Genomic DNA, 14,775 nt, shown 5'->3' with positions numbered 1-14,775 from the left:
TTTGCACTAGACATTATAAAGTATTTTCCTCTCCATTATTTCTACTTCCTTGTCCAGTATGAGGGGTTTGAATTGAAGATAACAAATTCCAGCAACTGTCTGCAGAGACATGCTCATCCAAGGAGGAGTGAATTCTCCATGTAAATCTGTTTCCCTTGATAAGGATCCTTTTCCCAATGGTTGAACTGTATCTGACAAACCGGATCCAGTACTTGCAGATTCACCCTTCAGTTAATCACAAAGTATCAAATGAACCCTCTTGGGAGCTTGCTTCAGTTTTAAATGTAGGGTTATCATCTGTGACAGTATCTAGTTTAACTTTGATCCCTTTGTCCTTCAGCTGTGCTCAGATGATGGGGGACTCTCGGCAGATGGTCGAGGAGCTGCTGGCACTGGTTCTTCAGAGGATCAACATTGAAGAGAGCAGCATGGCCGTTGAGCGAGGTAATGCAGCCTGAACCCAGTGAAGCTTGGTGGGTCTTATGCTTCCATGGTTTTTCCGGCTCCTAATATCCCTGCAGAATTCCTCGACGTGGTGAAGAACTTTGAGGCAGTGAGGAAGCGCTGGCTTCATGCCGAGCTGGAGCTGAAGAAGTACAAGGAGCTGCTAGTGAAGTCCGATGTGGCAAAAGCTTCTCTGGAGATCAAACTTAAACATGCTCGGAACCAGCTGGATGTGGAGATGCAGAAACGGCACAAAATCGAGGCAGATTATCAGTATCTGGTGAGCCGTATCTAGGCAGAGATGATTAATAAATTAACTGCAGGGGGCGCTAATTACTCTCCTGCCTTCAGAGCAGGCAGATGCAGCTCATGTGTGACATCCTGGTCCAGGACAGTAAATCCAGTGCCTGTCTGAATGATGAGCAGAAATCCATCTTGGCCACGTTCAACCACCGAGGAGGCAACACCACACTGCACAGGAGCAGCAAGCGGTAAGCCAGCCAGTCATGGGGCCTGGTGGGGGCATATCAGCCAATCGCAGGAATGTTTTTAACAATTAACTTTAAAAAAGTTTCCATATTTTTAAAAAGGTACAAAGATAAGAAGACGTCAATTGATAAACACTTTAGAGACTCGTCATGACCATGTGATGCGTCCATGTAATACAAATACAGTAAAGTATATTGTAAAGCATTAGCCAAGTTGGGGAATCTGACTTTTATAGGCAAGATGACTTAATCTTTAATAAGCAATTTACAACAACACAAGGTGGTGAAGTATGGAGAAAAATTTCTTCCATTATTTTTGAAAACGAAGAATATATTTTTTTAAAAGGGAATTTGGAAAAAGACCAATCCACAAGCAAAACATTTTAATCAACAAAAGATCTGGGAGTAATTTGGCTGTGTTCACAGGTTTTATTTCAAAATTCTATTTGTCATCTTAACATTTTTCAGCCAGTTTGCAGATTTTATTTTTCAAAATCTTATTTTACAGATTTGATCTTTTCGATTATTTTTCATATTTTAATTTTATGAATTGCATTTTTTTCAAATGGTGTTTTATAGAGCTGATCATTTTGATTTCAATCCCAACACAAACGCTTCCTTTTGACCAGTAAATAATTTTGCTGCTAACGTCCATGTAGACCAATAGAAATGCATCTTCAGTCCTGACTTCAGAGGAAAGCCCCCCAAACATGAAGAGAATGTAATTGTAGTTAGGAATGCTCTAGCCTAACCTGAACCAAGCTGTACCAGCTGTGATGGGCAGGATTATTTCATCAATATACAACGAATGCTGTATGGGGAAGTGTCCTGGTGGGATACCTTCTAATAACCCGTTTAGCTACCGTTCATATCAACTGTTTCTGTGGACATTTTTCTTTTATTTCTGGACAAATTTTTATGTTTTTGTGGTCAAGATGCCCCTTAGGGTTTTGCTGGTTAAATCACAGTGTAAAAAGTCTTTGTAATGTCTCTTCGCATTTTTGAAAGGGTAATTTCATTGGAGGTCTTGTTTATTCCCCGAACTCCAAATTATGATTATGAGAGGTAAAAGAAATAGGTTTGACCTTGGGTATGGTTTCATACACGTTTAACTTGTATATAGGCTAATCCACACAAGTCTTTGTGCGTAAAACCCTTGCTGGGAGTTGGAGCTAACAAATCTGAGACTATAGTGCAATAACTGAAACTATAGAGTAATTTCTGTTCCATTATTGTTGCAAGCAAAATCAATTCAAATTCAAATTTCCAGAAATGCATTTTATAATTTTAAATTTGGAAAAAAAAAATGCAATCTTGAAATTTATCTTTGAAAAACAATAATAATAAAGGTTTACTGTTTCCTCAAATATTATTTCTTCACATCCTCTTCACTTCACTTCAAGCCCATTACAAATGCTCCATCTTGACGCACCCATTGGCTAATACAAATGTTGTCAATGTGCATACAGATCAATTATAGCTTTTCTCTGGAGAGAAAAGCTAAGATGCTTTTAAATCATCTTAGGGAGTTAACAATCCTTCAGAACCCCCTAATGAAAATTAACACCCCCCATGTGACCTCCTTGGCCAATCCTGTGGGAGGAATCAAAGCCACCTTTTCTTCCCCCTAATGCTTTGTTCCCCCTACAGTATATTAATCTGAGTGCTCGCCACCATTAGTTAGAACTGAAGAAGCCTCTTGGATGAGAGGAGTAATTTCTTCTAGAAAACCTTCACCTCCAGTTGCCTAAACTGAAGTTTTTTTAAGCTTGACCATGGATGACTGAGAATCTTCAGATATGTTCTCTCCAGTGGAAAGCCTGCCTCCAGAGGGGCGGGAGGATGGAATCTGTAGCATGCTATTTAAAAATAATGCAAATTGAAAAAATTAAACAAAAATGTAAACAAAAAAGTAAATAAAAAAAAAACAAAAAGCTGTAAAATCAATTAAATGTGGAAAAATTAGTGAAACTTTTTATTTTGTTTTTTAGAAAAAGCAAAATCAGAGAAAACGGAAGGTATACTCAAGTCTTTGTAATTAAATGTTTCTCAAAGTTGGCAGATTCTACTCCAAAGATTGCATCCTTTTTTTTCAAAACTTCTATTTTTAATTTTTTTTTTTATTTCCATTTGCAAAGTGTGTTTTGCTTGTAACGATAACGGAACAAAGGCAGCCCATAAACCACAAAGAGAGCGACCCCAGCTGGCTGTATTCAGGACGTATTGGTTCTAACCTGGGACTTAGCTGAAACCTGATGCAACTCTTGGAGAGATGTTTGTTACCAGAAAGGTGCAGTAACGGAGAAAGGACGAAGATCAGGATGATGCTGTTGGACCCAAAAGATGACAGAAAACAATGTCCTAGGATTCTAGAGGAATCCTGAAGTTCAGGTGCTGAGATGGATTGCATGGCAGAAGTAATTGTTGATCATGATCTATAAAATGTCAGTTTCCATTGTTGAAACAATTAATAGTTTTAGATCCTTCTTGTTTGACACAAAATTGGCAGGGTCAACTTCCAGTTTCGTCACCATCTTATCCAATTCATACATCATGGACAGGAACAGGAAGTAGAACCACTGTTTATGCCACAAAGAACACTCTAACATGGATGGGATATAATGCCCAGCTCAGAGTTCCAGGATAATAGAGTCAAGAACCTAGAAAATGTCCATCTTTCTCAGCCGTCATTGATCAGTTTAAATGTCGCCTTCCAGCAGGTTGTCAGTGATTGACGAGTCGTCCTTCCTGTCTCACTCCGACATTAGCTACGATTGCACTGATGACGATGTGGTAAGATCCACACCTTTATATTGACAGGACTGTCCATCTGAGTTAGTGAGGGAACATTTATCTTCATGTTTCAGGACTTGAACACAACTCTGATCAAACCTCTGAGGTCTCGAGCCAGAGAGCGTAGGGTGAGTCTAAAGTGGGTTTTTGGAGATAACAGTAATTATATTCTTCACATGGATTGGACAGAACACTTTCTGATCCTTTCTAGCATCAGTTTTTCTGTGTTCACTTGATTGAAAGGATGCGTCCTTTCCCCCTGGTCTTCAATCCGTCTTCTTATGATGTTAACTTACCAGATCCCTGATTGATCAGTATACTGAACTTGGCTTCTCTAAGCCTCTTGTCTTTATTGTTGTTGCTTCTTGTTGGTTCTGTGAAGCGGTCTTCCATGGGCCCAGTGATTGGTGGTCCCGTTGGGAAGCGTAGCAGAAGTGGAAATGTCTCTACTGAGCTTCTGGACAGAAATACTGTTGAGAAGGTAAGGAGAACACCTAAATGGTTGTTTTGTTTTTTCTAAATAAAGTTAGAACATTGACACCAAAAGACCAGAAACTACATTTTTGTTAAAACAAACAGTCACCTCTTTGGACGGATGATGATCTTGGAATAAATCATAGATTAGTCCTGATTCTAAGACATGCTATAGAAAGGAAAGAAGAAAGAGCAGAGAGATTAATAAGTTATGGGTAATATGGTCTGCAGAGCTTCCATTCAAACTGATAATGACGACCCAAATACCATGCTAACAAAGTTAAGTTCTCGGCTGGATTAGTGGAGACATGGCGAGGTTTGGTGCTAAAAATCAAAAATCCTCACCAAAGCATTCATAGGAGATAAACAACGATCTTAAAATATTGTATAAATAAATAAATGTCAACAGAAATGAGGGAACTGGGAAGCAGGAGATGGGATGGATTGTAGATTACTTTAGGAAAACTGAAGGTAATTCCCATTCATATTTAGAAATATTAAGCAGGAAACTGCTGGTTCTGACTGATCTGAGGCCTGTGTTCCTCTCAGGAGGTGGAAACCATTGTGAAGGCATCCGTGACAACTCCTGATGCAGGGCAACAGATCCACATGGTTCTGGAATTTACACAGGAGACCCCTGATAAAGCAGTTCGATCAATCACCCAGGAGTGTGCCGTCTCAGTAGGAGGAGGGGGAAGAGAAGGAGGAGGTGAGTTTTCTTATTACAGCTGAGTGAAATTTTTAGACATTTAGGAAGTGACTTATCTACCAGAACCTCTATTTTAACCTGACTCATACTGGGTTGGGGGAGTTAAACTGCATTTAGACTCTATTATATAGCAGAACATGGAGTGTGGAACCACAGTACAGGCCAGAATACACTGGTTGCATACGACTTTTTAATATCCGATCTGGTTTTTTTTCTCCATTTCAAAATGACAGGATAGAGAGGCTCCAAATATGTAGGGTGAGCAGATCTGCGCAGATTTTTTTCACTTCTGTCTCTGTGCTATAATGCATTTAAACAATTCCCACATTTGACTTGGACAGATTATGAAAAGTTATTTTTTTAAAAGCACATTCTTTAAAGCAAAGCCCAACATAATGAGTCTGTGCAGCCTCTTAAACTAGAACAGATGGAGAATGTTCATATATTAAAAAACAATGAGATCTACATCTAAAGTAAAGAAAACGCAGCAATAAACGCCGGAGGACAGTTTATATGTTGACTGAGGCAGAGGCAAATAGAGATCAGGGAAGTTTATCCAAGTTTTTCTTTCTTGTTTTTTTTTTTTTTCTTAGTTTTTTTTTATAGAGTTGAGTGAGAGATGCACCGAGCTTACCTGCTTTGTCTGCCTCTCGCTATTTTGTTTTTGTGAATCTTATAGAGGATAATTTTTTCGTTACATAATTTGTTTCTCTTCTTGAAGTTTTTTTTTTTTTGAGATCGATAAACTGCGTTTTCTGTGCCTCAATGTTTTTGCGAGACTCAAGAGGATCACTACTTTATCCTGTTTCATTCTTCTAAACACCTGTCATTGGTAAAGTCTTTTTTTTTTATGTTTCATTCATTTGTTTGGCACCAGTCTGTCCAACTTACTATAGCTATAGATCTGTGCGACTCCAAAACTGATTCTTTCACTGTATGATGAACAGATTTTATTTTGTAACCCCTAATGTCAATGCGTTTTCCTTTGTAACTGCGTCTCTCTCTCTCTCTGCCTGTCAGACCCATGAAATTGCCACTGAATTGCTGCGTAGTCTGACTGAAATAGACCTGGGATCTATCTCAGTCGGACCTGCGCAGCCCCCTTGCATAAAATTCTGTCGGGTGACCATCCCCATTGACTTTCAATGAGCACTAAACACCACGGCCTTGTCCGACACGATTTTCTTTTTGAACAGGACGCAAAACCGGTTTTGGTATTTTCTGGCCTTGAACCTGTACCACTGAAAATGACCTCGACTCGTCTGAACAACCTACTTAGATAGAAGATTTTAAACTGGATTGAAAAAGCTCACAGGGAGCCCCACAGCTACAGTCTGAGCCGACCAGCCAGTAGCAAAGGCAGGCTGGACGATAACTGCTGACACGTCAGTGCCAGACCCACCTCCACCCCAGTGCAACAGCCAATTCTAAGCCCTAGATACCTAACCCCTATGCAGTGCTGGAACTTCCTTCCGGATGGCGTTTTTTTTTTTTTTTTTTTTTTTCCCAGGATTTTTTGATTTTTCTTTTATTTTTCTTTTACAGTAATAACATTGAGGTCTGGTATAATATCTATAAAGCAGGGCAGTCTGGGGGCATGAAGCGCATGTCTGAAACGCATCAGTATTGCAGCAGTCAAATGAAATCTGCAAAACAGGCATTGAAGAACAATGAAGACGAGCTTCAGACCTTAACCATATATGTTTCTTTATAGTGATGGAAAGCAGCTTTTGTCCAACTGAACCTTTACTCATCTCCTCAGACCAAACCTCTTTTTGGAGTTCCAACAACGACATGTTGGTGGAACTTGAAGCTCCTCTGGAGGAAAGAGACTTTCCCACCGTTGAACCTCAGAATACTTTAAGACATGTATTTGTGTCTAAAACGGTACACGGCTCTTACCAGACCCAATTTGAGACCCTGGATCTAATGTTCTTTGAGTAACTGATTGTGTCCTTTCAGGTGATCCGGCCAGAGACCTGCGCTCCATGTGGAAAGAGGATTCGTTTTGGAAAAATGGCTGTAAAGTGTAGGAACTGTCAGCTGGTAGCTCATTCAGAATGCAAACAGAAGTTCCCAAACGGCTGCTCATCCCCCAGTGCTCGGATAGGAAGTGGAGCTCAGATGGTACCTCTTGCTTGTCTGACTGTTAAAACACCATTAGTAAGATGTACGAAACAAATTCACCTCCAGGTTCCTGTTGGACTGAAAGGGATGGGATCCTGGTTTACCTTAGGGAAATCTATGGAAGATTTTTTCCTGCCGAAAACCAAGAGCATACATTTTTAATTTTCAAGCAGGATGTCCTATGCTTGCACTCAAAACTTGTAATGCTAACATTCAAAACTTCTCTTCTCGATCTCGAAGTCTTTGTTTCTGCAGCCAGATCTAATGCTCGTTGCACAGATATTTTCTCCTCTCATTTACTTCTTTCTCCTTGCGTGCAAACCAGTCTTGGTTGGAGTCAGAGATGCATGTCGCTACCCGATCCGTACCGGTAGCACGATCCATACCATCAGCTCATTTGCGCCTGCGCGAACAGAATAACTTCCGGGTCGCCAAAACATAATGTAATTACGGTACTGAAAAAACTTTATTTATATCCTTAAATAATTAAAGAATACTAAACTACATCGTAAAGACAATATTGAAGACTTTTCTGGAAGAAATGGATGCTTTTTAAATTCAATCCATTGTATTGCTTGACGTCATTTTTCTGGAATAAAAATCCAAATTTTCGGGAAATGTTCCCTTATCAATGAAAAACTGCAGGTCACGAAAGGTAGCAAAGGAATCCATTGTGGGATCAGTACTGCTGGAGTGCATAGTTAAGTACAGAGTAAATCAAATATTTAAACAAATTTAAATATATACGCTGTGTGACGTATATTTGCGCATGCTCAGAGCAGTCAAAGTAACTATCACAAGGCAATTGAACTTTTTTATGTATTTCTGTTTTTTTATTTTTAGAAAATGCAATATTGACGAAAATACCAAGATATACAAAAAGAAACCCATGCCTCTAAAAAATACAAAAGAATTAAAAAGTAAGAAAAAGGAAATATTGCCACCGGAAGTTATTCTGTTTGCCCAAATGAGCTGATGGTACGGATCGTGCTTCCGGTACGGATCGGGTAATGACAATGCACTCGCTTGTGGTTTTTTTTTTTCGCTCTGAGACTGGAGTCAGATCGTCACCTAGCAACCTTTCCAGCCAATAGGATGACAGCCTCAGAAAGGGTGTGCTTGTTTTCTTCTACCAAGTTTGGCTGTAACAGCTTACCAATAATAAAATAGCTGTACAATATCAATTCTAACTAGATGAGAAGCTGAAAACAAAAATGTATAAGAAAAAGAAAAAATAAAAGAAAAAATTTATAACATTTATAAGGGGTGATTAAAGCAATCGACAATTAAGAGTCACCTAATTTTCTATTGGAGGCAGAACCAGCATCTGCCCTGACTAGCATACTATGAAGAGGGAATTTTTTGTTCATCCCAGGCCTGAAGAAAGTCAACTCAAAGACGCCAGTAAGTAGCCTACTTTTATCAAGGCTAAAATGGTTTATAAATCTGTAAATTTTTTCTACAAGTTCGTATATTTGGTCTGGCATATCAAGACCATTGCACACAACTGGGTTAGAAGAAAACATTTGAGAAGCAATTTTAAAGATTAAAAAAATATAAAGCTGACTAATGGCTTCTCCATTATTAAACCGGTACATTACTGTTTTTTTTAGGTTTGACACCATATTGGAGCATGCAAAACACAGATTTGCCTTCACAAAGCCTCAGAAGGGCAAGTTTTATTTACAAAAATTAAACATGTACATGAAATTGTTTTTGACTTTATAAAGAGCTTTTTTATAATGTTTTGTTGTTGGCATTCATATAAATATACTGGTGTGATAACTTAATATATGCTTGTTTTTGGTATAGATCTATTTTGAATTCATAGCCCTCCCTGGAGAAAACTCCACCAGCTGCCACTGGCTTGGACTGAGGAACAGCATCAGAACACAAGCATAACCAACTAATAGGATTGTAGCTCTGACTGTTCGATGCTCTGCTCTGTTTTAGGACTCCTTGGAGGCTTTTGCTCCATTGACTCATCCCAAAATTCCTCAGCTCATCGTAGACTGCGTGGCTGAGATTGAGAGAAGGGGTTTGCAAGAGGTGAGACTAACCCTTCCCACAAGATTTGGGCTCAATCCAAATACCTCAAATCTGTTAGGACACTTAAGCCACTGAGGAAGTGTGTCCACAGTCGCCCTAATAAATGCTATATGAAGTTAGGAAGTAGCTAGTTACCAGGAACCAGTATGATTCCTTGAATTAATTCATGTAGCATATGGATGTTCTGACATTCCTAGCTTCTGCTAGAAGCTATATGTTTATGCTTTCTGTGCTTTCAAATGTTTTAGGGTTTATAAGAGTGAAAAAGCCCTCGGGGTGGTTCAGCAGCACCACCTATTGGCTTGCTTATTAATGCCAACTGAACTTGTCTGAAGGTGTTCAGCCAAACAAAAAGCAGCAGTTCAGAACTTCTAGTAAGCAGGTTTGGTGGTGCTGGTGTTGCGCAGACTGTTTCACTACCCATGTGTGCGTTCTTGAGGAATTGTTTTCCATTTACTTTACTTGCATCATTTGTTTATGATTCCAGGATATTATTTTAGATCTGCCTTAAATTGCTGGTGCTGCAGTTAAATTCTGAGGCATGCAATAATTTGATTGTATATTGGCTGAAATGCCAGTGTTGAAATTCAGTATATTTGACCTTTTTATTAGTATGAGAAGTGTTTTAATTATTTAATGTAGTTGTTTATTCACTGGGGGGGTTTTAATCAATGTTTCACTTGAGTAATGAACATGGTATTGTGTAATACGGCATCTTTGCCATTATGTTGAAGTATTAGTTTCCACATAAGTTGGTGATATTACTGTTTAAACTTAGAAATAATGTGGCTGCTTATTTTGAATGTTTATTGATTTTATTTTTGAATAATGTGCCAAGCATTTTTGTGCACACTCAGACCTCCATTGCACATGTACCAGGTAGAACTGTATTGTAAAGCCCAGCAATCTGCATTAAAAAGGAAACCCAAATCTCTCTCCCAAAGGGCCTTCATTCTCTGACCTGAGTCATAGTCTATAATATGCCACAGCAATCCTGTTTTCCAGAGTCTCGCCCGTCTTATATGAGAGCGCTTCAGCCATTTGTAACATTTGTGTACCATTCGATTTTGGTCTCTCTTCAAAAGGTTGCAGTCCCAATTCAGAAAATTGAACTCATAAGTGTGTCAGCTACATAATGATATTGAACCTGAAGGCTTTCTAAATTCTTTCCTACTCTGTATAGTGTTCTTAATGTTGATGGCACAGTAGTTGAGGGATAGGAACTGTTCATCTCTCCTTAATTTGGAAGGTAAATAAGAGGGTAAATAAGATGTTTTGCCAATGAAATGAGTATATTTGCTCCTAAAATAATGATTAGATAACATTAACCTGAAATAAGACAATGCAATAGTTTTTTTCTTATTTGAAATATAAATTGTCTTGGTACATTGGCAAAGTGTCTCACTTACCTCCTCAATTTAATAAAAATACACTTATTTTAACAGAAAATTACTTATTAAGGTTTCCAATTTGTGCAGTGTGTTCTTTTACTCTGGCAATCCTGATCCACCATAGAAGTACCTTAGCTATTTTTTTCTGCCTGTTTGTCTATAATGTCCATCTTTAGAAAGGTCTGTATCGGGTTCCTGGAGGGGAACGTCCTTTGAGGGATCTTAGAGAGCAGATCCGTCGGGGGAAACCATCTCTAATGCTTCATAAAGTCCAGGACATCCATGTAGTATGTGGGCTCTTGAAGGACTTCTTGAGGAGACTGAAGGAACCATTAATCACCTTCAGGCTACATCATACCTTCATGGAAGCTTCAGGTAGTAGAACAATGTCCCTCCTTGTAGCTTAATTGGCTTCAGTGATCAAGTGAAAGAAACTGTTTGTCCTCTAGAAATGGATGAGGACAATGGTTCTGCTGTCCTGTATCGGGCCATATCAGAGCTACCAAAGGTCAATAGAGACACCCTGGCTTTCATCATGATTCACCTACACAAGTAAGAACCATCAGCTGATGTGAGGTTCTAAAGACAGAATCTGGGACTCAGCTTCATCAGGCTGCTGTCATTTAAAATGTACTGAACCAACCTGTTCTTGCATATCAGGGTGATGAGGAGTCCTCACTGTCAGATGGACAAAAAAAACATAGGCAGAGTGTTTGGACCTGCCATTGTGGGTCACAGCATGCCTGAACCATCTCCATCAACCATTTTGAGAGATTCTGTGGTCCAACCAAAGGTCTGTTTTGCTATTAGTCTTGGTTTTCACACCGCACATGATTTGAGCAGCAGAAGCATCTGATTTACATTTAAATTTTATGGCTGACGCGCATCAAATGCATTAAAAATATCCGGCAGGGCACCTCAACCAGCAGGAGCAGTGCATCTTAATGCATCAGAACAGCTGAAGCTGCGCCTCACGAGATTCTGAGAAGCTTAGGCGAGAGTTGCGCTTTACAAGCAGTAGACATTGTAGTTGGAAAAATTTAACTTTTGCTGCTACGACGCACCAGAACAACTAATCAGAGAAGCTGATCTAGAAGCTGGCATTGGGACGTGCGGCAGATGCAGAGAGCTACGATCACACAACTGAAATTGTTTATTAAAGCCTAGATTAACTTGAAATGTTGAAATACCTTGCAAAATATCTGCCTGCAGTTTTTACTACATACATGAAAAATGCTAACATGTGCTTCCATTCGCCACCAACAGTAGGGGAAAACCCCCAAGAGGTGACCTGAGGCAGCTGCTGCTAGAGAATCCCAGTGGCAGCGCACCGCTGGGATGTTGGGGTCTGTGTGGCTCCGACAGAGAAATAATATTTTAAGGCATAATCTTGATGAAAAGACTACAAAGATGAAGTTTTGAGGTGGACTTTCTCATTTAAAAGCATAAAAAATACTTTTACCCACTGATCACAGTAAATATAGCAAAGCCCCTGTCTTCCATTGAACACAAGAGCAACAGAAGCATCAAATGCATCTGGACACACTTTAGTGGCCACGCTTCCAGAGCATCGAAGATTCTTTTGAGGCACATCTGACCTTAATGAGTACAAGCATAGAAAATGAAGCAGCAGGAACTTCTTTGCTGCTCAAATGGTGTTTGTTGTGAAGGTAGCATTAGTGAGACTGGATCACATGATTGATAATGTCCTCAGGTTGTCTGCTTCCTACTGTCCCTTCCCGAGGATTACTGGAGAAAAATCCTCACCATGGAAGTGGACCAAAACCCATCTACATCCTCTTCCAGTAAGATCACTTGATTTGTTGGGTTCAGTTGGTTTAACATGTCACTAATAGTTTATTTTTTTCTTCCTCTAGTTGTTACCATCCAGTTGAAGCTCTAATCTGATTCCTTACAGGTCGTTTCTTTCAGCCACTGACCTCTCCAGAAATAAACAACTTAAACAAAATCACAAGTCCTGGATCTCTGCGTGGAAGAATCAAACACATGGGGAACGCCTCCAGCAGCAAGTAAGACCTCAGTAGAAATGTGTGGTGCATGAAAATGCTATAAATTTGTACAACTAAGTACATACACGTCACTGCAGTTTGTCATATATCTCAAATAGCATGGAATAGACTGCGGCTGTAGATGGATTATACCCGCTCTGTCCCTAGAAAGAGACCTTTATCTAACAAAGACACACAACAGATCCCAGACAGAAACTCCTAAGTTTGTTTCCACCTTCAATGCCCAAACAACAGATGTAGGCAGTCCAAAGTGAAGCTATATCTGCAGGTTGAGGTGTGAATCCTGTTACGGTTTCTAGGTCAAAGTGATGGAACCACTGCCTGTCCCAGAGCAGCGGGGACACTCAGCCTCCATGTTTGTCTGTACCTATGTTTTGTGCTTGACCGAAGCAACTTAATAAACTCAAAGAAGCAATTTTGTGGGAGTGGTAGCTGTTTGTATGTGTGGCCATGTTTTTGCAACATTGCGTGGTCAATTTCCCATAAATATGCTACATTTTGGGGACTTAAAGGTACTTGTGGTGACCAATGATAGCTCCCCATGAGGAGAATATCCCTTCTTGGGGTGGGGGTTAGATTTAGAACTAAGGTGGGAAATGAGCAGTGGTTGATGGAATACTCAACAGTACTAGAGTAAATATATTGATACTCGTAGTCAAATCTTACTCAGCTACATGTAAAGTTACTGGGTCAAACATCTAAAGTTGAATCTATTAACAAAAAGAAAACTATAAATAAAAATAAAAATTTGTATAATGGCCACAAGATATTGGAAAACCCCCAAACCATCGGTTTGCTTGTTGGTTGATATATTTTAAGATGTTTAGATCTGAAGGGTTCTTTCATTGTTCTCATTGACTTTGTTTGGTTTCATTTCAGAGATGGACAGACACTAGGAAGTAGATTCTTTACTTCACCCAACTAACCAACATTGAAGCTCCGACCCGATCCTTCAGCTCCACATCTGCTATTTGGAATTTTTTTTTTTTTTTTTTATGCAATGAATTTTCTGTTAAATAAAATAAATAATTATAGATAAAGTGTATGTGAAATAAAAGTGCATTTTGCAGATTATTTGGTTTTCTTCATCGCAGCCTTATGGTTTCTTGGAGATATTTACAGAGGTTTCAGCTTCTGTTTGGGAGGCTAACCTCAGCATCACTGATTGGAACAGTTCAGAAATTGATGCTGCCCTTAGGGATTCTTCAATGGTTTGCAGCGCTAACATGAAACTGCTCTTCTTTCAGAAAACCATCTTGATGAAATATAACACAAAGGCTTTGTTGGTGCCTATCAAACCTTCCTCAGCGTGTAACCTGCCTTAGTAGGCTTTCTATTGACTTATTTCTACATCTAATTAAGCGAAATGGAATATATATATATATATATATATATATATATATATATATATTGGATTTGTTAAATCTTTATTCCTAAACTTTTGCATTAATTGAATTTTAATTGAATTTAACAAAGAAATAAAGAGCTTAAACTCCACAATGCACTAATCATAGGCAAAGCTTGCTTTTTGTTTTTATCTATAAAAAAGCCTTCACCTCAATGTTCGCTGTGACCTACAGATTGTATAATCTAGCTTGTGAGAAAGTGACAAGCTGATGTTTTTGCGGGTAACTTTACTGGAACAAGACATGGTTCCTGCTTTATCATTTATGTCAACAAAGCTTTAAATGAAAACATTGCATAGATGATTGCAGGTTATGTTGGATCATATCCAGCTTTTGAATGTTTCAACTTGTATTTTTGCACAAAAACGGAGCATAGACATGAAGCAATGCAGTCAATTTCAGTTTATTTATAATGGTTAAAAAGATTAGCCTTCAAGGAAAATTAGCAGGTTGCAATAACTTATTAACCTGCAGTAGTCACTCCTCCTGATGACCATGCCAGTAGAGTAGAGTTTATCTACATATATATACATATATATATATATATATATATTAAAAGAACCAAACAAACTTAAAGATGATCCTGATCTACAATTTTATTGAGTAACAGGTGTTTTCTGTAATGTTCAGGGGACATTCAGACTTCTGCATCTGTTGACAGGTATGGTGGTTCAAGGTTCATGAGCAAGGTACTTTAATTTGTCTCAGAGTTAATTTTTTAGAATTATTAAAATATATATATATATATATATATATATATATCACAATCTACATTTTACTCATAATTTAGTACATTTTGATTTATCATAACATTTTTAGTTGTGTGTTCTTTGAATTACTAATGTGTTTTTATCATTTTCTTTA

At 38.7% G+C, this 14,775-nt stretch overlaps 1 protein-coding gene across 1 annotated transcript; it reads left to right on the top strand.

Moving 5' to 3' along the window:
* The first annotated feature begins 347 nt into the window (after window positions 1–347).
* si:ch1073-416j23.1 (rac GTPase-activating protein 1) lies at window positions 348–13,557 on the top strand. The gene is made up of 16 exons (XM_038276418.1): window positions 348–444; window positions 522–724; window positions 796–935; window positions 3,650–3,725; window positions 3,800–3,853; window positions 4,108–4,206; window positions 4,749–4,908; window positions 6,671–6,795; window positions 6,871–7,035; window positions 8,989–9,084; window positions 10,652–10,850; window positions 10,925–11,027; window positions 11,136–11,268; window positions 12,190–12,280; window positions 12,394–12,505; window positions 13,385–13,557. Exons 1-16 carry the CDS (start codon window positions 351–353, stop codon window positions 13,428–13,430), a joined length of 1,896 nt encoding a protein of 631 aa, XP_038132346.1. The 5' UTR covers window positions 348–350; the 3' UTR covers window positions 13,431–13,557.
* The last annotated feature ends 1,218 nt before the right edge of the window (window positions 13,558–14,775 follow it).

The sequence above is a fragment of the Cyprinodon tularosa genome, unplaced genomic scaffold (genome assembly GCF_016077235.1).
Source record: "Cyprinodon tularosa strain WSP-4 unplaced genomic scaffold, ASM1607723v1 ctg124, whole genome shotgun sequence".
Classification (NCBI taxonomy): Eukaryota; Metazoa; Chordata; class Actinopteri; order Cyprinodontiformes; family Cyprinodontidae; genus Cyprinodon; species Cyprinodon tularosa.
The sequence above is the reverse complement of the archived record's forward strand: the minus strand, read 5'-3'. Positions and strand labels throughout refer to the sequence as shown.

Bases quoted from the DNA above. Each gene is read 5' to 3' on its own strand.
- si:ch1073-416j23.1 (XM_038276418.1), top strand. From the start codon at position 351: ATGATGGGGGACTCTCGGCAGATGGTCGAGGAGCTGCTGGCACTGGTT. The intron at 6,796-6,870 runs GTACACGGCTCT...GTGTCCTTTCAG, and splicing joins ATGTATTTGTGTCTAAAACG to GTGATCCGGCCAGAGACCTG. The intron at 10,851-10,924 runs GTAGTAGAACAA...TTTGTCCTCTAG, and splicing joins TACCTTCATGGAAGCTTCAG to AAATGGATGAGGACAATGGT.